Genomic DNA, 23492 nt, shown 5'->3' with positions numbered 1-23492 from the left:
GAGAATCTGCACTTGAAGGGAACACGAGTCATAGATAGGGCTACAGTAGGCTTAGTTTATGAAAAAGGGGTAATAACTTTGTAGCTGTTGATGCAATGGCTTACGCTGACGACATTCAATTCCACCTCACCACAACCTCTGTCAACCCCTCCACTGCCTCTGAGGTGTCAAACTGCCTCCAATGTAAAATTCTCATTGTGTTTAAATTCCCTCATGGCCTCGCCCCTCCTCAACTACACAACCTCCTGCATTCCTCTAAGCAGCCCCACAACCCCCACCCCCACCCCACCAAAAAACAACTCTGCTCTTCCAACTCTGGCCTCTTGTGCATGCCCCCTGCACCCCCCCCAACCCACCCCCCCACTTAGCCCCACCAGTGGCAACCACACCATCAGCCATCCAGGAGCCTCACTCTGGAATTCCCTCCCTAAACGCCTCCGCCTCTCCATTTCCCTATCGTCCTTTAAGACCTACCTTAAAACCCACCTTTTTGACCAAGTTATGGTCACCCCCTCCTACTATCTCCTTCTTTGGCTCAGTGACGTGCTTTGGGACATTTCTCTTCACGAAAGGTGCTATATAAATGAAAGCTGTTGCTGTAATTAAAATTCTTGATTTCCTGGATACAAAACAAAATTGATTGATCTCGGTGGCATGAGGTAAGGCACTGCTGACAGTTGACATTAACGTCATATCATTAAATTGTGTAGAAATCTAATAAATCCGCTTGTTCAGAATATAGAAATTGGGTAACCACATCAGCTTGGTTTGAAATTGGTCAATTTTATCATGTAATAATGTACATAAGAAACAGAATTGTTAAAACATCAACATTTGGGTTTTGAACGCTCTTTGTGATATTAATAATGACATTGCTTATAGATTTCTTCATTTATTGTAGATGGTTTGACATCTTTATTAAAATAACACAGAGGAATTCTATACCAATGTATCAACTTTATTCACTTTCAACTCATTTATTTCTAAGCACCTTGACATCGTTAACAAGTAGTCAATATCTTAATGTAGTCAACTATAATTATGGCTGCACAAGGAGCTTTTCTCCAAAGTAATACTGCGGTATGTTTAAATAAGACCAGTACCATATAACACTCAAAGACCAAAGCTACCTGATCACCATATGTTTCTAATTGAGAAACTGCAATAGCTAATAAATCAATTCAACCTAGCTACGCATAACACCAGAGGTACCTAGGTATTCTCTGCTTATCTCTTCAAAAGCACAGCAAGTCTTTCTCTCTCAGAACAGTCTGATGCAACAACAATATCCATGATACCTTTCGAATTTGGTCAACTTTCCCAATGTCCTCTGCTCCATTGGTGTTTCGATGCAAACAATCCACTTCTTAGTAGACTATTGATCCCAAACCAGCCCGCCTGTCGTTTTCTCATGATTGTGATTGACTATACACGGGTTATCCTCCATTTGCTGTTCATATTTTAATCCGTCATACTCTTTTACCAAATCCATTCATTTATCCATCTCACGGTTCCCGGGAGAGCATTGCCCTGACAGTTCCTGGTCCATAGGCCTTACTTAGCCCTGTTTAACAGCAGATGCCAAAAGGGTCCATAACCTGGGTTTCCAGTCCATTCTTTTAGTCTTCCTTAAAAACAGATATTAAAAGTCTATGTTGAAAAGTCCAAGATCCTTCAACATTTCGATATACGCAGTGACAAGAGTCACTGATAGAGAGTGCAAAACCACTCCACCTGATCAGTAGCATGGATGGACTGCAAAGAGGAATGTTCTTATAGAGCAGCCAAACTTGTCAAGTGTTAGCACTAATGTCAAGCTGATCTGGAATTGTTTTAAACCTTTCTTTCCACATGTTATCTTGAAAAAAAATGTGCAGGCAGACAAATAAAGACAAATTCTTCTCAATATTATTAAGCAACTGTGAGCTTCATGCTAACTTTATTCTCACAAGTCTAGCTCTTCTGGTCCCTGGGATAAAATTGGGGTCACTAGATGACTCCCCCCCGCCACATTGTAATCTGCAGTGTGCAAAAAGATAAGAGCGACAACAACTATTACATTAAAATCGAAGCAAGAGGAGAGCATAGCAGTGTGGGTTGGTTCAAATATACATTGATGGAATGAAAGCCTATATAAAAAAATACTGTAGCTAAATAACTAAAGTCAAGAACATCCTTTCATTTTTGTAATATTCCATTTTCGAAATCAATTCAAAACATGTCATTGTTTGTGGTTATGTACTGAAAGGAACATTGATTTTACTTTAAAGACTACTTAAGAATTGTGGCTTTTTTTTCAATAAGTTAAGTCCTGCAAAGTCTATTTTATTTGCTTTGGATTTATCACAATTATAATTTACAGTCTCACAACAGCAGACAGGACAATCATTGTGGGTTTTACATTTCTAATCTAAAGCGATCAACATTTGGACTGACTTGGTTTAACGCTGATTTTCTTGTCATCCCCAGATACATCACTGTAGCTTTGAGAGTCTAAGAGCAATTGACGCAAATCTATTATACCTATAGAGATGAAAGGAATTGAGTGGAAGTGAGGAAATAAATGTGATGAAGGAAAGGATGTATCAATGTTGGGAGTCAGGAGGGCAGAACTTCAGGAAACATTAAATCAACAATGTGTTATATCTCTAACTAACATTCGGGTAGGCAGCTTTATAAGTAGTTTTAAATGTAAATATCTCAACTGTGCTTTCTGTCAGGTACATACACTTGCTCATGGGTGAGCCTCTATTGTGAATGCTTAATGACCCTCTACCTCATTATACAGGCAGCAGCAAAACAACCCGATTTATTTTAATATCACCCTCCGTTACCTCCTGCCGCAATACATAAAGAATACATGAAGGCATGATTATCTGAGCAGAGAAATCTGACAAACGTTGGCTCAGTCCTCAGCTATGACTCATTACCAAGGTTTCCTCCGAGTCTCTTGTTAGCTCCCTTTCAGTAAATTGCAAATGATCCAGCTATTAATTGTCGCTGTTTAATGCAGCTGCTATATTAGAACAAGAAGTGACAACAACAACAAGACAGGCCCGGAAGGGTCAGAGACACCGAAACCGATTGCACCAGAGAACAGCTTCCAGAAGGTCATTTGGTAATTGTATTCCAGACCAGTCTAGATTCCCAGACGGCTCTTTGACAAGACGGGCCCAGTGTAAAGTGATCATTTGCCATTATAATTTTGAAGGATGATGCTAGTAGAATAGGTAGTAATGCTTTATTTAAAGGGCACATGAGCAGACACTGAAAGAGAATGCAATTACTGTGTAGCAAGCAATCGAATATTGAAAAGGAAGCGAAGCCCAGCAGCAGAATATTTTTCATATTACTCACTTTTGTCTCCTCTTGCTCTCAATCCCCAGCAGGAGACAAAATGTCACACCAACACAGGTGAGATAAATGAACCTGCATGGAATGTTCTGACCAGATGTGTAAGGCATAGCTGAGAAGTAAATGAAGATAACAGCGGCAAATTAAAGGAGTCAATTCATTTTCTGGGTTATAATTCAATATTAGTATGTTTCAAATATAGGCAACTATGTAACATAGCACAAATCTCCAAAGATGACGCTAGAGCTTTACAGTGTGTTGATCAGCCTCCGCATGCATTACAGTGTTCAATTCTAGTCACCAGGCCACCAAAATAATTATAAACGTGCACTGGATGGGGTGCAGAAAAGAGCAATGTGACTGACTCCAATTGTAAAGAATGCAAGCTCTGAGTAAAGATTGGAGAAACTCAAGCTCGGGGTATGTGAAACATTAAAGATAAACCCAGAGTATTACTTTAAAGCCATCTAGGACAATAGGAACAAGGGAATGAATTCAGATGTGTGAAAAGTAAACTGGTAACAAATGCTTTTCTCAAACGGTGACAAATGCTTAGAATCATCTGCCAGTGAGAAAGTGTAAGGTATCTTACAACACCAGGTTATAATCCAACGGTTTTATTTGAAAATCACAAGCTTTCGGAGGCTTTCTCCTTCGTCAGGTGAGTGTGGGATTCCTTGAAGGTTACCGCATATATAGTCAGAGAACAATGCCTGGTGATTACAGATAATCTTTCCAACTGCCCGTTGTCAAGGCAATCAGAGAGAGAGACAGTACATACAGGACTACTGAATATACAAATGGTCCGAACCCAAAGACAGAGAGAGAGAGAGAGAGAGAGAGAGAGAAACATCCGATAGGAAGAGAAAGAGGGAGAATGACCAGTTGTATTAAAAACAGATAACTCTTTTTTCACTGGTGGGGTTACGTGTAGAGAGACATGAACCCAAGAGCATCTCCACATCAGTCAGAAAGTGGACACAAAGGCATTGAGCTTATTCAAAATTCAGTTGGATGCTGCAGTAGGAGAATTAAGATACTGGAGGGATGTGATTTGATGGGTCAATTGGCCTTTTCTAATCCTTTTCTAATGTTCTTATGCTAATCACCCTCTGGTCACTTATAAGGATTATTATGGTTTGACAATGCAGCAATAATGGGACAGCAGAGGAGGGAAGCTTAAATAGAAAGCAAAAAACTGCAAATGCTGGAAATCTGAAACAAAAACAGAAATGGTTGAAGCACTGAGCAGCTCAATCGGCATTTGTGGAGAGAGCTGAGGAGTTAAAGGAAACCCTTCATCGAAACTGGAAGAAAAATTGCAGGTGAACTGCACTTAAAAAAGACACAGAGACAGGAGAGGAAATAGAATGACCCGTGAAGTGCTTCAGAGGAGAACAGGAGATGGGTAGATGGCTGAAAAAGTGGTATTGCCAACCCTCCCAGATTGTCCTGGAGTCTCCCAGAATTAAAGATTCATCTCCTGGATACTCCTGCGAGCAATCCATGAGAACAATCATACGCACTTTTTCCGTCTCCTCATTTACTGTGGTACAACCATGCGATGGATAGCGCGGATTCTGGACACAGAGGTTTGTGGATATTATAGACGCCATTAAATTGTCATATGGCAGGACTAAGGGGGCAGGAGGTCATTTGAAGAAACTTCCTGGATACGGTCCAACCAGTCTTGGCAACCATAAGCTGAAATGAGATGAACATGAGACAATAGCAAGAGGCGTAATAAAATAAATTAAAGTGATTTAAGAGAAACAGAGAATGTGTGATTAGCTGAGATGGTGGGGGGGGTGGGGGGGGGGGTGGGGGAGGGGGTAAGGCAGAACTGAAATGGAGACAGGAGAAGTTGGCAAAGTGGAACAAGAAACCAGCAGATGTTTGCCCACGCTTTATAAGGCCGGTGATGTCAGGAGGCAGCTTGGGAGGTGGAGCAAGGGGTGGGACCAATGCCAGAAATGCCTGCTTCTCAGGCTCAGTCAGGACCCGAGTTAACACTGGAGGCTGATAGGCTGAAAGAAATGAGGGCTGGAGGAGGTTACAGAGACCGTGGAAGGATTTGAAAACAAGGATGAGAATTTAAAAATCGAGGCGTTGCCGGACCGGGAGCCAATCAGCCTCATGATGTAGGTGGACCTTGTTCTTGAACTGCTGCAGTCCGTGTGGTGAAGTTGCTGCCACGATGTTGATAGGTAGGGAGTTGCTATTCTTTGTAGTGGTTTGATATGACTGAGTGGCTTTCTAGGTCAATTCAGAGGGCAGATAAGAATCAACCACTTTGGTGTGGGACCAGAGTCACATATCAGCCAGTCCAGATAAGGACGGCAGGTCTCCTTCCAGAAGGACATCAGCTGGACAATCCAACAGTTTCATGGACACTTTTTACTGATATCAGCTTTTATTTACAGATTTTTAAACTGAATTCAAATTCACCAACTGTCAATTCAGACCCAGCAAAAAGTTTATATTTCAATAAAATTTACACTGATTGTTGGCATCATCAGGTGAAGTTCAAATTTCTGTCCTTTCTAAATTCCATTATATAACCCTCTTCAATGACACATTTCCCATGATACATCTCAGAATGCCAATATTGCATTCAACATTGAGTGAACTCATTGAGGAAGTGATGACTTTAATATTTCTCCAGACATTTGCCTTTCATATTTCATCTTCAAAAATGAATTTGATGCTAATTTCTAATGCTGAATATCACAGCCTTGGAATTAAAGAGGCATTTGGCACCTCAAAAGATTTACGTTTACAATAAACTAATAAAAATATAATCTTGTCATTTTGATTTTACCACAGATTTGCTACTGTACACATCAGAGAGTTAAAGAGGGTTGCTAATCCTTCTATAACTAATTCATGAGTCAGAATATCCACAAAAATGCAATTATATGGAATCATGGTCTATAAACAAAGAAATAAAGAACTTGCATTTAAATAGTACCTTTCACGACCTCGGGACATCCCAAAGCACTTTACGACCTAATGAAATATTTTGAAGTGCAGTCACTGTTGTAATGTAGGGAAATGCAGCAGCCAATTTACAAACAGCAAGATCCCACAGCAATGAAATAAATGTCCAGATCATGAGTTTTAGGTGTTGGTTGAGGGATAAATGTTGGCCAGGACTCCCCTCCTCTTCTTCAAATAGTGCCGTGGGATCTTTTACGTCCACCTGAGGGCAGATCGGGCCTTAGTTTAACATCTCATTTGAAAGATGGCACCTCTGACACTGCAGCACTCCCCCCACCCAGTACTGCACTGAAGTGTCAGTGCAGATTTTGTGTTCAAGTCTCTGGAGTGGGCCTTGAACCCACAACCTTCTGACTCAGTGACAAGAGTGCTATCACCAACACTTAAACAGTCACAAAATGTAGGTTCCTAAAATGCTTCTATTTAACAATGGCATAGTTCTGGGTAAAAAGATGAACTATGCACAAGCTTGAAGGCAAGTATTACTCCTAACAGAGTCCTGAACGTGGCAAGCAGCCTTTGAATTCGAAGCTGCAACTCGTAAAAAAAAATTAGGATGATGAGAGATACTTCAGAATCAACCATTATCATGTTATAATGAAATAAACTGCTCTGGAGAATATCCCGCAAAGTAGCATTAAATCTAATATGAAAAGGGAGTCTTAGCCCTCTAGCCTTTTAACTGGATGTGGTAAAGTTAATGGCCCTATTATTCTGCAAGTACTGGTATGATACCAATACCTGCTCTGGGGTGGTGTAAGCAGACAACACCAAGTTATACTGATGGTCCTACACCACTTTGCACACAGGCAAACTGGAGTTCTGTGTGCATGCATTTAAACCCTTGTGCACGGTGCTCTGCGAACTCACACCAGGATGTCAGGGAAATTTTTTATGTCACCCAAGACCAAGTGTACTGCAGCCAATTATGAAGCGGGTAATTTCTTTATGGTGAAGGGACATGAATTTTGGCAAGTGGCGCAAAATTACCCGCTACATACCAGGTCTGGTTACTGAAACACAACAAATACCCAGAACGTATGGTAATAGTTGGCTGTCAATGAGTTACAAGGCTGAGTCAATCAAGCCAAGCTCAAGGAGAACCTGAAAACTGAATTAATAGAATCATAGAATGGTTACAGTACAGAAGGAGGCCATTCAGCCCATCAAGCCTGCACTGACTCTCTGCAAGAGCAATCCAGCTAGTCCCACTCCCCTGGCTCTTTTCCCATCGCCCTGCAAATTTTTCTCTTTCAGGTACCTATCAAATTCCTTTTTGAAAACCACAATTGACCCTGCTTCCACTATCCTTTCAATTGTAAACAATTTTACAACACCAAGTTATAGTCCAACAAATTTATTTTAAATTCCACAAGCTTTCGGAGGCTTCCTCCTTCGTCAGGTGAACGTTCACCTGACGAAGGAGGAAGCCTCCGAAAGCTTGTGGAATTTAAAATAAATATGTTGGACTATAACTTGGTGTTGTAAAATTGTTTACAATTGTCAACCCCAGTCCATCACCGGCATCTCCACATCATGACTATCCTTTCAGGCAGTGCATTCCAGATCCTAACCACTCTCTGCATAAAAAAGTTTCACCTTTGGTTCTTTTGCCAATCACCTTAAACCTATGTCCTCTGGTTCACGACCCTTTCGCCAGTGGGAACTGTTTTTCTTTATTTACTTTGAATACCTCTATCAAATCTCCTCTCAACCTCTTCTGCTCTAAGGAGAACAATCCCAGCTTTTCCAGCCTATCCATGTAACTGAGGTCCCTCATCCCTGGAATCATTCCAGTAAATCTTTTCTGCATTCTCTCTAAGGCCTTCACATCCTTCCTAAAGTGCGGTGCCCAGAATTGGACACAATACTCCAATTGTCGAACCACTGTTTAATAAATGTTCAAAATAACCTCCTTGCTTTTGTACTCTATGCCTCTATTTATAAAGCCCAGGATCCCATACGCTTTCTTAACCGCTTTCTCAAGCTGTCCTACCACCTTCAACGACCTGTGTACATATAGCCCCAGGTCTCTCTGTTCCTGCACCCCCTTTAGAGCTGTACCCTTTAGTTTATACTGCCTCTTCTTGTTCTTCCTACCAAAATGTATTACCTCACACTTCTCAGCATTAAACTTCATCTGCCCTTTCCACCAGCACGTCTTTGTCCTCTTGAAGTCTATCACTATCCTCCTCATTGTTTATTACACTTTCAAGTTTTGTGTCATCTGCAAATTTTGAAATTGTGCACTGTACTCCCAAATCCAAGTCATTAATATACATCAAGAAAAGCAGTGGTCCCAGTACCGACCCCTGTGGAACACCACTGCATTCCTCCCTCCAGTCTGAAAAACAGCCTTTCGCCACTACCCTCTGTTTCCTGTCACTTAGCCAATTTCATATCCATGTTGCCACTGCCCCTTTTATTTTGTGTGCTTCAATTTTATTGACAAGCCTATTATGTGGCACTTTATCAAATGTCTTTTGGAAGTCCAATGCCCTCATCAACCCTTTCTGTTACCTCATCAAAAAACTCAATCAAGTTAGTCAAACACGATTTGTCTTTAACAAATCCATGCCGGCTTTCCCTTATTATTCCACACTTGTTCAAGTGACTATTAATTTTGTCCTGGATTATTGCTTCTAAAAGCTTCCCCACCACCGAGGTTAAACTGACTGGCCTGTAGTTCCTGGGTTTATCTTTAAATCCTTTTTTGAACAAGGATGTAACATTTGCAATTCTCCAGTCCTCTGGCACCACCCCTGTGTCTAAGGAGGATTGGAAGATTGTGGCCAGTACTTCCGCAATTTCCACCCTTACTTCCCTTACCAACCTCGATGCATCCCATCTGGACCTGATAACTTATCTATTTTAAGTACAGCTAGCCTTTCTAGTGCCTCCTCCTATCAAATTTTATCCCGTACAGTATCTCAACTCCTCGTTTACCGCAGCTTTGGCCGTATCTTCTTCCTTGGTAAAGACAGATGCAACGTACTCATTTATTACCTTTGCCATGCCCTCTGCCTCCATGCGTATATCCCCTTTTTGGTCCCTATTGGCCCCACCCCTCCTCTTACCACCCGTTTTCTATTTGTATGCCTATAGAAGACTTTTGGATTCACTTTTATGTTAGCTGCCAGCCTATTCTCATTCTCTCTCTTTGCCCCTTTTTCACTTTCCGTCTGAACGTTCTATACTCAGCCTGGTTCTCACTTGTATTAACAGTCTGACATCTGTCGTATGTCCCCTTTTTCTGCTTCATCTTGCTCTCTATCTCTTTTGTCATCCAGGGAGATCTGGCTTTGGTTGTCCTACCTTTCCCCCTCGTGGGAATGGATCTTGACGATACCCAAACCATCGCTTCTTTAAAGGCCAATTAAACCCAATAAGTCATTGGCATTTAGCTTTATTTGAAGGTATTGCCTGAAAGGGTGGTGGAAGCAGATTCAATAGTAACTTTTAAAAGGGAATTGGATAAATACTTAAAATGGAAACATTTGCTGGGCTATGGGGAAAGAACAGAGGAGTGGGACTAATTGGATAGCTCTTTCAAAGAATCGGCACAGACACATGGGCAGAACGGCCTCCTTTTGTGCTGTATGATTCTATATATATATATGAATATTGTATTTTTAATCAACTTTTCTTACTGTTAGAATAAATATGCCAAGCAGAATTACAGAGTAGAAGCACAGTGGCAGAGGTAAAAGGGTAAGAAATGCTCGTAATGTAGTACCTGAAGATATGCAACATCATGTGTCTGGTATTATTTCTCTGACAGCTGGTTGCTGGTAAATGAACTCCTCTGTATATGTTCTTGCACAGTAATGGATAACAATGAGTGGATTATCAGGCAGTTGCACAAATCTTGGGTTGAGGGCTGCAGGTCTTGTGATTTTCCAGGTCCGCAGAGCCCGACAATTTTTGTAACCACCTCAAATTCGCTGATTGCCATTTAATATGTCCCGAATTACAGATTGATTTTCGTTGTTTGAAAGGTCACTGTTTACTTTCTTCACTCGCCTCGCTCACCTCCAGCTGCTCAGCTCTGTGATCTTACATCAACTGTTGAATGTTCCCAATGTCATGACATTCTCTGATGTCAACGAGTGCAAGCTGTTGCCATTTGTTTCCAATTCATTTTTTTTTGTGCTTTGTTCCATTGATGTTCCAGTGTTCGACATCATCTTCCACATAAAACACCGAATGGCAATAAAGGTGAAAACAAATCATCTGGAACAAGTGCTCGGTTTAACACTAGAGAGACTGAAATTCTTCCCCCATGTGATGTGCTGCTCAGAAGGGCAGACAACGGAAAAATCCACATGTGCAAAAGTGAAAACAGAGGCAACGGATGATCTGAAAAATTAAAATGGACCTTTGTTCAATAGAAATCACTGCCCAGCCACGGGTATGGCTATGATAGCATGGATTTAGCCACAAGCACTAATATTATTAGAAAATGCTGTACACACAATACAGGTGAATGTACTTCACATGTCTAATTACTTAACAAACATTTACCACCGTTCCATGCAAAACTTTGCAGCCTTTGGGGGTGAAATTCACCATGGGAGTCAAAGAAAAAAGAGAATTTGGTGAAGAATATAACGGGCTGTCCATTCGTTATTGTCCATTTTGCTCTCCCACCTAAGATAGATTTCACCCCCTCCCTCTTTCATAAAGAATGGAATTCAAGTATGAATTTATCAGACACATTACATCTTCATGTAGCTTTGAGACATTTGTTCAGCAGTTGCGAGCAGTACTTTGACTTCATCAGAGTGATCACTGAGAATATTGACTTGCACGAGACGCAACTGACCCGCCCCTGCTCTCCTTCCAGACCCGCCCCTGCTCTCCGTCCAGACCCGCCCCGCTCTCCGTCCAGACCCGCCCCTGCTCTCCGTCCAGACCCGCCCTGCTCTCCGTCCAGACCCGCCCTGCTCTCCTTCCAGACCCGCCCCTGCTCTCCGTCCAGACCCGCCCTGCTCTCCGTCCAGACCCGCCCTGCTCTCCGTCCAGACCCGCCCCTGCTCTCCGTCCAGACCCACCCCTGCTCTCCGTCCAGACCCACCCCTGCTCTCCGTCCAGACCCACCCTGCTCTCTGTCCAGACCCACCCTGCTCTCCGTCCAGACCCACCCCTGCTCTCCGTCCAGACCCACCGCTTCTCCACCCAAAACACGGCTGGACTGGATGCTGATTGCCCTTTGCCATGATGTGTCATGTTGGAGCTGCTCGATATTGGTTGGCCTTGTTTTCTGCTGCTGGCTAGGAGTGATTATTCCACTAGATCGAGCTGACCGCGATGACAGCTCCCCTCTCCACACAATGTAACTGGTTTTCACCCATGTTACCATTATATCAGATAACCATTAAGCAGTAATCAAGGAAGCAATAAAAAAACACTCGCTCACTCTGATTTTCACCTTACCATTTTATTAACAAATGCACAAAAAGTTGAAAGTAGCAAGAACAAGAAATAGTATGGTAGTAGATGGGACCAGACTAAGAGAGAGTACAAGAAAGTCTAAGAAAGGTTTACAGTGCACATGGTAAACAAGGTTGGAAAGCTGCAGGCGCAATTAGCCACATGGGAATATGATGTTGTGGCGATAACGGAGACCTGGCTCAAAAAAGGGCAGGATTGGATACTAAATATTCCTGGATACAAGGTGTTCAGGAAAGATTGGGAAGGAAAGAAAGGAGGGGGTGCGGCAGTATTGATTAAGGAGATTATTGTACTGGTGGAGAAAGATGATGTCCTGGATGGGTCAAGGACAGAATCCATTTGGTTAGAGCTAAGAAACAATCGAGGTGCCATTACACTACTGGGTGTATTATATAGGCCACCAACTAGTGGGAAGGAGATAGAGGAACAAATTTGTAGGGAAATTACAGAGAGGGCAAAAGCCATGGAGTAGTGATAACGGGGGACTTCAACTATCCTTATATAGACTGGGGTAGTGATAATATAAGGGGCAAAGAGGGGGAGAAATTTTTGAAGTGTGTTCAGGAGAACTTTCTTGACCAGTTTGTTTCCGGCCCAACAAGGAAGGAGGCATTGCTGGACTTGGTTCTGAGGAATCAGGCGGGCCAAATGGAGCAAGTGTCAATGGGGGAACATTTAGGGAACAGCGATCATAGTATCATAAGGCTTAGAATAGCTATGGAAAAGGACATGGACCAATCTAAAGTAAAAATACTCAACTGGAGGAGGGCAAATTTCAGTGGGATCAGAACTGATCTGGCCCGGGTAAATTGGAATCAAAGATTGGCAGGCAAAACTTTAATTGAACAATGGGCGGCCTTTAAGGAGGAGATGGTTCAGGTACAGTCTAGGTACATTCCCATGAGGGAGAAAGGTAGGGCAACTAAAGCCAGAGCTCCCTGGATGACAAAAGAGATAGAAAGTAAGATGAAGCAGAAAAAAGGGGCGTATGACAGATGTCAGGTTGACAACAGATAAGTGAGAACCAGGCTGAATATAGAAAGTTCAGAAGGGAAGTGAAAAAGGAAATAAGAGGGGCAAAGAAAGAATATGAGAATAGACTGGCGGCAAACATATAAGGGAATCTAAAAGTTTTCCATAGGCATGTAAACAGTAAACAGGTTATAACAGGAGGGGTGGGGCTTATCAGGGACCAAAAAAGAGATCTACTCATGGAGGCAGAGGGCATGGACGAGGTACTAACTGAATACTTTGCATCTGTCTTTACCAAGAAGGAAGATGCTGTCAGAGTCTCAGTAAAGGAAGATGTAGTTGAAATACTGGATGGGTTCATAATTGATAAAGTGGAGGTACTAGAAAGGCTAGCTGTACTTAAAGTAGGTAAGTCACCCGGTCCAGATGGGAGACATCCTAGGTTGCTGAGGGAAGTAAGGGTGGAAATTGCGGAGGTACTGGCCATAATCTTCCAAACATCCTTAGATAGTGGTGCCAGAGGACTGGAGAACTGTAAATGTTGCACCCTTGTTCAAAAAGGGTGTAATGATAAACCCTGCAACTACAGGCCAGTCAGTTTAACCTCGGTGGTGGGGAAACCTTTAGAAACGATAATCCGGGACAGAATTTGCCGTCACTTGTACAAGTGTGGATTGATTAGGGAAAGCCAGCATGGATTTGTTAAAGGCAAATCGTGTTTAACTATCTTGATCGCGTTTTTTGATGAAGTGGATGAGAGCAATGCGGTTGATGTGTATGTGGACTTTCAAAAGGCATTTGATAAAGTCCCGCTTAATAGGCTTGTCATCAAAATTGAAGCCCATGGAATAAATGGGGCAGTGGCAGCATGGATGCAAAATTGGCTAAGTAACAGTAAGCAGAGAATAGTGGTGAATGGTTGTTTTTCGGATTGGAGGGAGGTGTTTCCCAAGGGTCGGTACTAGGACCACTGCTTTTCTTGGTATATATTTATGACTTGCACTTAGGTGTACAGGGCATAATTTCAAAATTTGCGGATGACACAAAACTTATAGTGTAGTGAACAGTGAGGAGGATAGTGATAGACTTCAAGAGGATATAGACATGCTGGTGGCATGGGCGGACACGTGGCAGATGAAATTTAACGCAGAAAAATGCGAAGTGAACATTTCGGTAGGAAGAACGAGGAGAGGCAATGTAAACTAGAGGGCACAATTCTAAAAGTGAGACAGGAATGGAGAGATCTGGGGGTATATGTGCACAAATCGTTGAAAGTGGCCGGGCAGGTTGAGAAAGCGGTTAAAAAGCAAACGGGATCCTGGGCTTTATAAATAGAGGCATAGAGTACAAAAGTATGGAAGTCATGATGAACCTTTATAAAACACTGGTTCGACCACAACTGGAGCATTGTGTCCAGTTCTGGGCATCGCACTTTAGGAAAGATATGAAGGCCTTCGAGTGGGTGCAGAAAAGATTTAGCAGAATGATTCCCAGGGATGAGCGACTTTAGTTATGTGCATAGAGTGGAGAAGGTGAGGTTGTTCTCCTTGGGACAGAGAAGGTTGAGAGGAGATTTGATCGAGGTATTTAAAATCATGAAGAATCTCGACAGAGTAGATAGAGAGAAACTGTTCCCATTGGCAGAAAGGTCAAGAACCAGAGGACATAGATTTAAGGTGATTGGCAAAAGAACCAAAGGTGACATGGGGAAAAAAAAATTTACGCATCGAGTGGTTAGGATTTGGAATGCACTGACCGAGGAGGTGGTGGAGGCAGATTCAATCGTGGCTTTCAAAAGGGAACTGCATAAATACTTGAAAGGAAAAGATTTGCAGGGCTACAGGGATAGGGCGGGAGAGTGGGACTAGCTGGATTACTCTTGCACAGACCCGGTACGAACTGGATGGGCTGAATTGCCTCCTTCCGTGCTGTAACCTTTCTATGCTTCTATGATTCTATGAAGTACACATGCACAAGCCGTGCGAATATGAGTATTGGGGTCACATGGCCAACAGTGTTTTACTTATTTTTTACTTACTAATCGGAAATGCAATTAGCCACATCTGAACTCCCAATTAGGCATATGTAGCTAACGTATTGGACACAGTGATGTAAATGCACAGCCTCGCGTGGAAGGTCCCAGGTTTGATTCAAAGGTTGTGCTGAGCTTGCTGGTCTTAGCTGGAGTAGCAGTAAGGATGTAACAACTTGTGTCATGGATCCTGGGTTTAAGACAGGAAAAATCACCCAGGTTCCTGCTGTCAATCCCTGTTAGTGACCCCCTACTGGAAAAAGCGACTGTACTTACCTTGGGTGAGGAGTGATCAGGCTCTGCTGTGATATCACCCACTCTCGATTGGCCTGCCAACACTCGCTGTCTGTCTCACACATAAGGAATGGCAATGTGGGAAATAAACTGGCAGCTGGCCAAGGAACCGTACTTTAACATCAATTAACACCTTCAGCAGAGAGGGGGAGGAATAAAAAGACACGGCTTTAATCTGCAAGGAGGATGAACGCAGGGCTCAGCTGACCCTCTTTGTGTTACCAAGTTCAGATTAAATACAGTCCCCACCACTTACACCATCCTCACTTTTCACGGGCAGCTGACGCTATCGGGCAAACGGCGCTAACCATTTGCCATTACCATCAGAGGCAATTACAAGGGCGCTGCTTCGATCGTATTAAATCCTCTGGCTGTTTCGGGCAGTTCTTTGCCCCTCATTAATTGCAGTCTAGTATTTAATGATGTGCGATGTTCAGTTTTTATCCCCGACAAGGACTCCTGGAGCATCAATGCTGCCGTGTGTCTCTCTCACGATGCTGTCTTTGCTGGCAGACTCACATGTTCTGTTGATGTTTCTTTAGGTCGGTACAAGAACTGAGTGGAAGCTGCATCCAACACCAATACTGTATTTTAGTGACGGGTAGTGCCCGCTGGGTACACACAGCAGTGGCGATTGGTTTTACCATTCACCGCGTATAGTGGGTAAATCACGTTAACACCAACGTGTCTGTGACAGGCGGTGAGGACTTTATTGACGTGGTTGCATAAAGCAAGAGCAGTTTATGAAGGCAAACAGCTTGGCCATGGCAGAATCATACTCTGAAAAACATGGAACAGGCCCCAGTGTGCCCACCATTGGGCAAAGCTCAAACCAAATAAATCAATTGATACCATTTCATATCCAGTGACATTCCATAGCTTCAAACAGGCAATGTACCTACCACGCAATAATACACATGAACCTAAAAATTATGGTGGGTGATATTCGAGTACAAATAATTCATGCTTTCGCATCAAATTACTTTGGGGGTAATTTTAAATTTTATCACCAGGCGCAAAGTGGGCAATGACGAACCAGCCATGCCTTTTTCTTTTCTAATGAAGTTAAGGGGAAAAAAAATCGAGGAAGCTGGGCATGTAAAATGGACGTCTGATTCGTTATTACCTATTTTTTCGCATGGTGATGAAAGTTAAAATTACTCCTCTTTGTCTTCTATTTTAATGGTGGTACAAACTTTCAAACTAATGAGGTTGTGAGTTCAAGTCCCACTCCAGGAACTTGAGCACAAAATCTAGGCTGACACTCCTGTGCAGTACTGAGGGAGTGCTGCACTGTCATAGGTGTCGTCTTTCGGTTGAGAAGTTAAACCGAGGTCCCATCTGCCCTCGCAGGTGGATGTAAAAGATCCCACGTCACTATTTAAAGAAGAACAGGGGAGTTGTCCCCCGCATCCTGGACAATATTTATCCCTCAACGAACACCTAAAAACAGATTATCTGGACATTATCACGTTGCTGTTTGTGGGACCTTGCGCAAATTGGCTGCAGTGTTACTTACATTACAACGGTAACTACATTTCGAAAGTACTTCATTGGCTGTAAAGCATTTTGAGATGTCCTGAGGTCGTGAAAGGCGTGATATAAATGCAAGCCTTTCTTTTAATGAGTTACCTGTGTTAAAGTAGAGAACAAAGTAATGCTCTATGAATAGGTTCATAGTTCACATTCTAATATTGTACACAGCAATTTCTAAATTAGCCTTTAACTGGTGCAGATACAATTTGAGTTTTTGCAAAGCTTCTTGATGATGAGACTTCTGTTTAAAATAGAAGTATTTTTGTAAACCAAGAAAATCAGTTGATATTTTGTGCTGTCACTGCTATTTCAAATATTTTATTTTTCCAACTGCATTCTGTAAAAAAATATGATTCCAGTTTCCCGTGAAGAACTGGAACAAGTGGGCTGGAACACGTAGAGATTGTTAATAAAAGGGCCTTGCCAAGTTATTGCATTGAAACGCAGGAGATCAGGAAGTTAGGCCATTCATGGACAATGAACACAATTGGTCACCTCTTCCAAAATGTCTACGTGTGCCGATTAAAAGCAATGCACGTGGTGTAAAATTCAAGTCTGGACCAGTGAAGACCATTTCAGGTTAGGTGACCTTCTCAACTGGTTTCAATTTGAATCGGTATCAGGCTGTCTCAAAGAGGACGACATAGCAACATTATTAATTTGTCTGCATTTGATGATCATTCATCCAAGGATTCAACTGCTGCCATGGGAACTGAGAAAGAGATATGCGAACCACCTCCTGCCAAGACAGCAGCTTTTATAGCAGATTGGCCGCAATTAATTTCTGTCGCAGTGAGAGATGGAGGCTCTTTTTTTGTATTAATTATGTTCAAAGTAAATTTCTCTAATATTTAGTTCAGTTCAATTTGAAGCACAGATATCAGGGTGTGAAATATCCCTTATTTCATAATTCACAGCATCTGCCATGCTAACTGGAGTCATTCATTTGATTAAGAAGTTGTTCCTGGTTTTCATTACAATGAACAGTAGTTTATCTTCTCAGCGTTTCGCTTAATGGTTTGTGTTATCCAAAAAAAAGTAGATAGAACAACCTAATGGGGTCACAATGGAGTGAACATTAGTCTTTGATTTCATAACAATGACTAGTAGCTGCGAGTGACACAGTGTGTGACTGCAGCCAATGGATAAAAATATGCTGTCAATATGCAGTTACATCATTTCTGATAGATAGCTGGAGAGATCCATCTAAGCATGTGAAAGGTTTAAAATGTCGAAAGGTTGCTTGAAAATATGAAGTGGGCTCATCTCTTCTCAATTACGTGGTTGTGGGGTAGGTGAGTGATGGGGTGGGGAGGGAAGATGTGTTGTCATGATACTCCAGCCATCATGATGTGGGGCAGGTTTGATGGACCCTGCTGGTCTTTTCCTGCCTGTCAATTTTGTATGTTCGTGTGTTCAATGCTGCTAGTGAGCATGTTCAGCATGTCATGGTCCAAAGTGGACTCTGTGCTTTCTCTGAGCTTCCTCGCTCTGGCTCCAAGACTTTCTTCTTCCTTTCTGAGCTCATTATGTACCCCTCTCCCTGATTATACTATTCTACTTCAGAATTATTTCTCTCCACTTCACCTGTATCGTGACTTAATTTGCTGTGCATATGTACATATTCAGACCTGGTTGCCAACAATGGAGGAGTATACCTGACCCGGGAGTATTGGATGCTCATAATGGGTGCATAAAAAGCCAAGTCTTCCATTCCCCAACACTAACATGCTTGGCCTCGTTACAAGAAACATCAAGTCCCAGCTGCAGTTGCTACAGTTAGTGAGTAATGAGATGTTACAGTAACCTATTGAGATGAACAATTACCCAATTAGCATTTACACAGGTAAGAATGGGCGGGAGCATCAATTAATGTATTTCTCAAATGCTGCATTACTATTCGTTTAAATGACAATCCCATTCTTATTCATGAAACAGAATAGGTTTACACAGCATTAAATTAGAGAGGGAATCAATACCTTGAAACAAGGTTTGTTCTTAACAGGGATAGATTTGCCCAAGTAGGATGTATGCACAAACCTATTATTGCCATTCAAGTCTATTTTATTGCTAATACCAACTACCTTCATGTGGAACAGAATGCAAAATAGATACAGTTCCCAAAGCTTATAGCGGGCATGTTGGTGCAAACACAATTTGCCAGCTGTACGATATAACACAGTGGCATTAATAAAATTAAAAATCATCTCAGTTGCAGTGACATTCATTTTTTGGAAACTTGTCAGTGACACAGTAGGTCTTGTATGCTAATACATTGAGCCATGGAGTGGGTATCTTTGACAAAGGACAGTAACCCACAGAACACCAAGCTGGCTTGCTCCACATACCAAGTGCGTGACAAATGAGATTGTGTTTCTGCAGAGAGAGGACAGTTAAAATTTACGTTGCAGCGTGTGCTAAAGATACCTGTAGCTGAAATATCAATAACAACAAGAGAGAAATGTAACAAAAAATAGCCCGGGGTAATGGGGTGCGAACTAATAAGTAAGCACAGTTGTTCCTGCCTGAAATGAATGGAGCACTTAGAACGCTATAACCGGCAACTGTTAATTGACGTTAATGCAAATGGCTAATGGTTATCGCTTTTTTGGCCATTAGAAGCGACTAGCTGTTTTACACTGGCTTCAGAGGGTGCTTGTATCACTGGTCTCCTGCACCACCGTACACAATGTAAACTTGACGGATCAGCTAACATCGACTGCCAAGAAACCCTGATTTAAAAAAAAACTGATATGAGAGTATCTGGTAAGTTTACACTAAGGTTGCTGCCAAGTGTCAGAAGCCTTCGAAGGACAATGTAAAAGCATGATGTGGAGATGCCGGTGATGGACTGGAGTGGACAAATGTAAGGAATCTTACAACACCAGGTTATAGTCCAACAATTTTATTTTAAAATCACAAGCTTTCGGAGATTATCTCCTTCGTCAGGTGAGTGAGTGAAAGGTTCTCAAATCGCATATCTTATATGAGGCTGGGACACCATCACACCAATCAAAGGTGTCATTGGTGTTCAGACAGGTTAGCCACGGAAAACAGTAGGTCCCAGTATGCTGAATACACATTGTGTCAAATTACACAGACAGAGAGAAAGAGACCCGAAAGGCAGAGAGAGAGAGAAAATATTAAAAACAGATAACTTTTTATTCCCCTTGCTGGTGGGGTTACGTGTAGCGTGACATGAACCCAAGATCCCGGTTGAGGCCATCCTCATGGGTGCGGAACTTGGCTATCAATTTCTGCTCGACGATTTTGCGTTGTCGTGTGTCTCGAAGGTCACCTTGGAGAACGCTTACCCGAAGATCGGTGGCTGAATGTCCTTGACTGCTAAAGTGTTCCCCGACTGGGAGGGAACCCTCCTGTTTGGCGATTGTTGCGCGGTGTCCGTTCATCCGATAGTCGCAGTGTCTGCATGGTCTCGCCAATGTACCATGCTCCGGGGCATCCTTTCCTGCAACGTATGAGGTAGACAACGTTGGCCGAGTCACAGGAGTATGAACCATGTACCTGGTGGGTGGTGTCCTCTCGTGTGATGGTGGTATCAGTGTCAATGATCTGGCATGTCTTGCAGAGGTTGCCGTGGCAGGGTTGTGTGGTGTCGTGGACGCTGTTCTCCTGAAAGCTGGGTAATTTGCTGCGAACGATGGTCTGTTTGAGGTTGGGTGGCTGTTTGAAGGTGAGTAGTGGAGGCGTGGGGATGGCCTTAGCGAGGTGTTCGTCGTCATTGATGACATGTTGAAGGCTGCGGAGAACATGGCGTAGTTTCTCCGCTCCGGGGAAGTACTGGACGACGAAGGGTACTCTGTTGGTTGCATCCTGTGTTTGTCTTCTGAGGAGGTCTATGCGATTCTTCGCTGTGGCCCGTCGGAACTGTCGATCGACAAGTCGAGCGTCATATCCCGTTCTTACGAGGGCGTCTTTCAGCGTCTGTAGGTGTCCATCGCGTTCCTCCTCGTCTGAGCAGATCCTGTGTATTCGTAGGGCCTGTCCATAGGGGATGGCCTCTTTGATGTGGTTAGGGTGGAAGCTGGAAAAGTGGAGCATCATGAGGTTGTCCGTGGGGTAGCGGTAGAGTGAAGTGCTGAGGTGCCCGTCTTTGATGGAGATTTGTGTGTCCAAGAAAGAAACCGATTCTGAGGAGTAGTCCATGGTGAGTTTGATGGTGGGATGGAACTTGTTGATGTTATCGTGTAGTCTCTTCAGTGATTCTTCGCCGTGGGTCCATAGGAAGAAAATGTCGTCGATGTATCTGGTGTATAGCGTTGGTTGGAGGTCCTGTGCAGTGAAGAAGTCGTGCTCGAACTTGTGCATGAAAATGTTGGCGTATTGGGGTGCAAATTTGGTCCCCATGGCTGTTCTGTGTGTTTGGGTAAAGAACTGGTTATCGAAGGTGAAGACATTGTGATCCAGGATGAAGCGGATGAGTTGTAGGATGGTGTCTGGAGATTGGCTGTTGTTGGTGTTGAGTACTGAGGCTGTTGCAGCGATGCCGTCATCGTGGGGGATACTGGTGTAGAGTGCCGAGATGTCCATCGTGGTGAGAAGTGTTCCTGGTTCAACTGGTCCGTGGGTGCTGAGTTTTTGTAGGAAGTCTGTAGTGTCGCGACAGAAGCTGGGGGTTCCCTGTACGATGGGTCTCAGGATGCCCTCGACGTATCCAGAGAGGTTCTCACACAGGGTTCCGTTGCCTGATACGATAGGACGTCCGGGTGTGTTGGCTTTGTGTATCTTTGGGAGGCAGTAGAAGTCTCCCACGCGGGAATTACATGGGATGAGAGCACGTGGGATGCTTTGAAGGTCTGGATCGAAGGTCTTGATCAGTTTGTTGAGCTGGTGGGTGTGTTCTTTGGTTGGATCTGCGGGTAACTGTCTGTAGTGTTCCTGGTTGTCCAGTTGTCGGTATGCTTCTTTGCAATAGTCCGTTTTGTTCTGTATGACAATGGTTCCTCCTTTGATGACGATGTTGCGGTTGGTCTTGAGAGCGTTGATGGCGTTGCGTTGTGCTCGGGTGACATTCTGGACTGTCTTCTGAGTGCGGCTGATGAATCTGGCATTGACGCATCTCCTGACAGCTTGAGCATACATGTCAAGCTTAGGGCAGCGACCCTCCGGAGGAGTTTAGTTTGACTCTTTCTTCTTCGGTTGCTGTACCGCGGATCCCTCTGTCTGCTGTTCCGGATCGTTGATTGTCTCATTGGGTTCGCTGCTGAAATCTTGGGATTTGTGGAAGAATTCCCGGAGTCTCATTCTCCTGATGAATTCCTCTGTGTCCGCCGCGAGACCGATGGGGTCCATTTTGGTAGTGGGGCAGAAATTGAGCCCTCGGCTGAGAACTTCGATTTCGTCTGGTTGAAGGGTGTGTTCGGACAAATTGATGATAGACTTCCCTGTGGTTGTAACCGTGGTACCGGGGGAGGCTTGGTTGATGCTGGTGGTGATGCCGAGTTTCTCAAGCTTCCTGCTCTTGGTTTTCATGTAGGCAGCGTAGTTCCGTTGCCTCGTCTGTTTGGCGGTGTCTCGTAGCTGGTCTGCTGTTTCCTGAGTACAGGTTGAGAGTATGGACTCTATCTTGGTTTCGAGGTTGCGGCGTCTGCTGTAGAGTTGGTGTACGAGATGGTTGCAGAGTGTGCGAGAGGTACGACAGCAGAGTCTCTCAGCGTAATCTGAGTTGTATGTGGACCTGAGTGGGTTCGTGATCTGGAGTCCTTTCGGGATCTTGTCTGCTTTCTTGCAGCTCTGTAAAAACTTGATGTCTGTGTCGATATGCGCGATCTTCATGGAGATCCTCTCCACTGTGAGCCGGCAGTTTGTGGTGTCGATAGTAGCCATGATGTGGAGATGCCGGTGATGGACTGGGGTGGACAAATGTAAGGAACCTTACAACACCAGGTTATAGTCCAACAATTTTATTTTAAAATCACAAGCTTTCAGAGATTATCTCCTTCGTCAGGTGAGTGAATGAAAGGTTCTCAAATCGCATATCTTATATTAGGCTGGGACACCATCACACCAATCAAAGTTGGTGTTCAGACAGGTTAGCCACGGAAAACAGTAGGTCCCAGTATGCTGAATACACATTGTGTCAAATTACACAGACAGAGAGAAAGAGATCCGAAAGGCAGAGAGAAAGAGAGAGAGAGAATTTTAAAAACAGATAACTTTTTTTTCCCCTTGCTGTAAAAGCAGCTAGTGAGGCGTTACGACATGTACTAAGGAAAGGCCATTTGAATAATTAGCCAATTATTGCACAGACCTTATAAAATTGACGTTGTCATGCTCTACCCAACACATTTTATCTTTGGAGGAAAGGATCTACGAAAAAATTTCTCTTCCATCCCAAGGAAAATAAAAAAAAGACTCGCAATTATATATCACCTTTCACGACTTCAGGACGTCCCAAAGCGCTTTACAGCCAATGAAGTACTTTTGAAGTGTAGTCACTGTTGTAATGTAGGAAACGTGGCAGCCAATTTGTGCACAGCAAGGTCCCACAAACAGCAATGTGATAATGACCAGATAATCTGTTTTTTTTTTAACTGATGTTGGTTGAGGGAGAAATATTGGCCAGGACAAAATAGAACAGAAAACAGACAGGAAATTGTGCAAAACCCTGGAATATCCATCAATCTTACAGCACACGTAAAAGATCCTTGACTGACTGCCATAACGAGCACAACACTTTGCACAGTTTGAGCTGCTCACAAAGTTATGTGAAGACCTTTTGTACCCAGGGTAACCTAATCCCAACAGATTTTCTCTCTGCCAGACAATAAAAGGTTCGAATACCTGTACGGATGTTGCCACCATTGGTGAGCAACAGGATTTCAAATCT

At 43.2% G+C, this 23492-nt stretch overlaps 1 protein-coding gene across 9 annotated transcripts in view; it reads right to left on the bottom strand.

The window, feature by feature from the left end:
* LOC137300492 (uncharacterized) overlaps positions 1-23492 on the bottom strand; it is a 418621-nt gene that overhangs the window by 53654 nt on the left and 341475 nt on the right. For 4 of the 9 annotated variants that reach the window (XM_067969571.1, XM_067969570.1, XM_067969572.1 and 1 more), the window contains one exon: positions 19543-22512. In XM_067969571.1, the coding sequence (XP_067825672.1) occupies positions 19988-21745 (1758 nt within the window). In that variant the 5' untranslated portion in view covers positions 21746-22512 and the 3' untranslated portion in view covers positions 19543-19987. Of the gene's footprint in view, positions 1-5781; positions 6557-10090; positions 10714-15088; positions 15240-19542; positions 22513-23492 lie in introns of those variants that run through there. The other 5 variants (XR_010958108.1, XR_010958109.1, XR_010958112.1 and 2 more) reach the window with 3 other exon arrangements.

Source organism: Heptranchias perlo, chromosome 31 (genome assembly GCF_035084215.1).
Source record: "Heptranchias perlo isolate sHepPer1 chromosome 31, sHepPer1.hap1, whole genome shotgun sequence".
Lineage (NCBI taxonomy): Eukaryota > Metazoa > Chordata > Chondrichthyes > Hexanchiformes > Hexanchidae > Heptranchias > Heptranchias perlo.
Note: the sequence above shows the minus strand (reverse complement) of the source record. Positions and strands in the feature narration are given on the sequence as shown.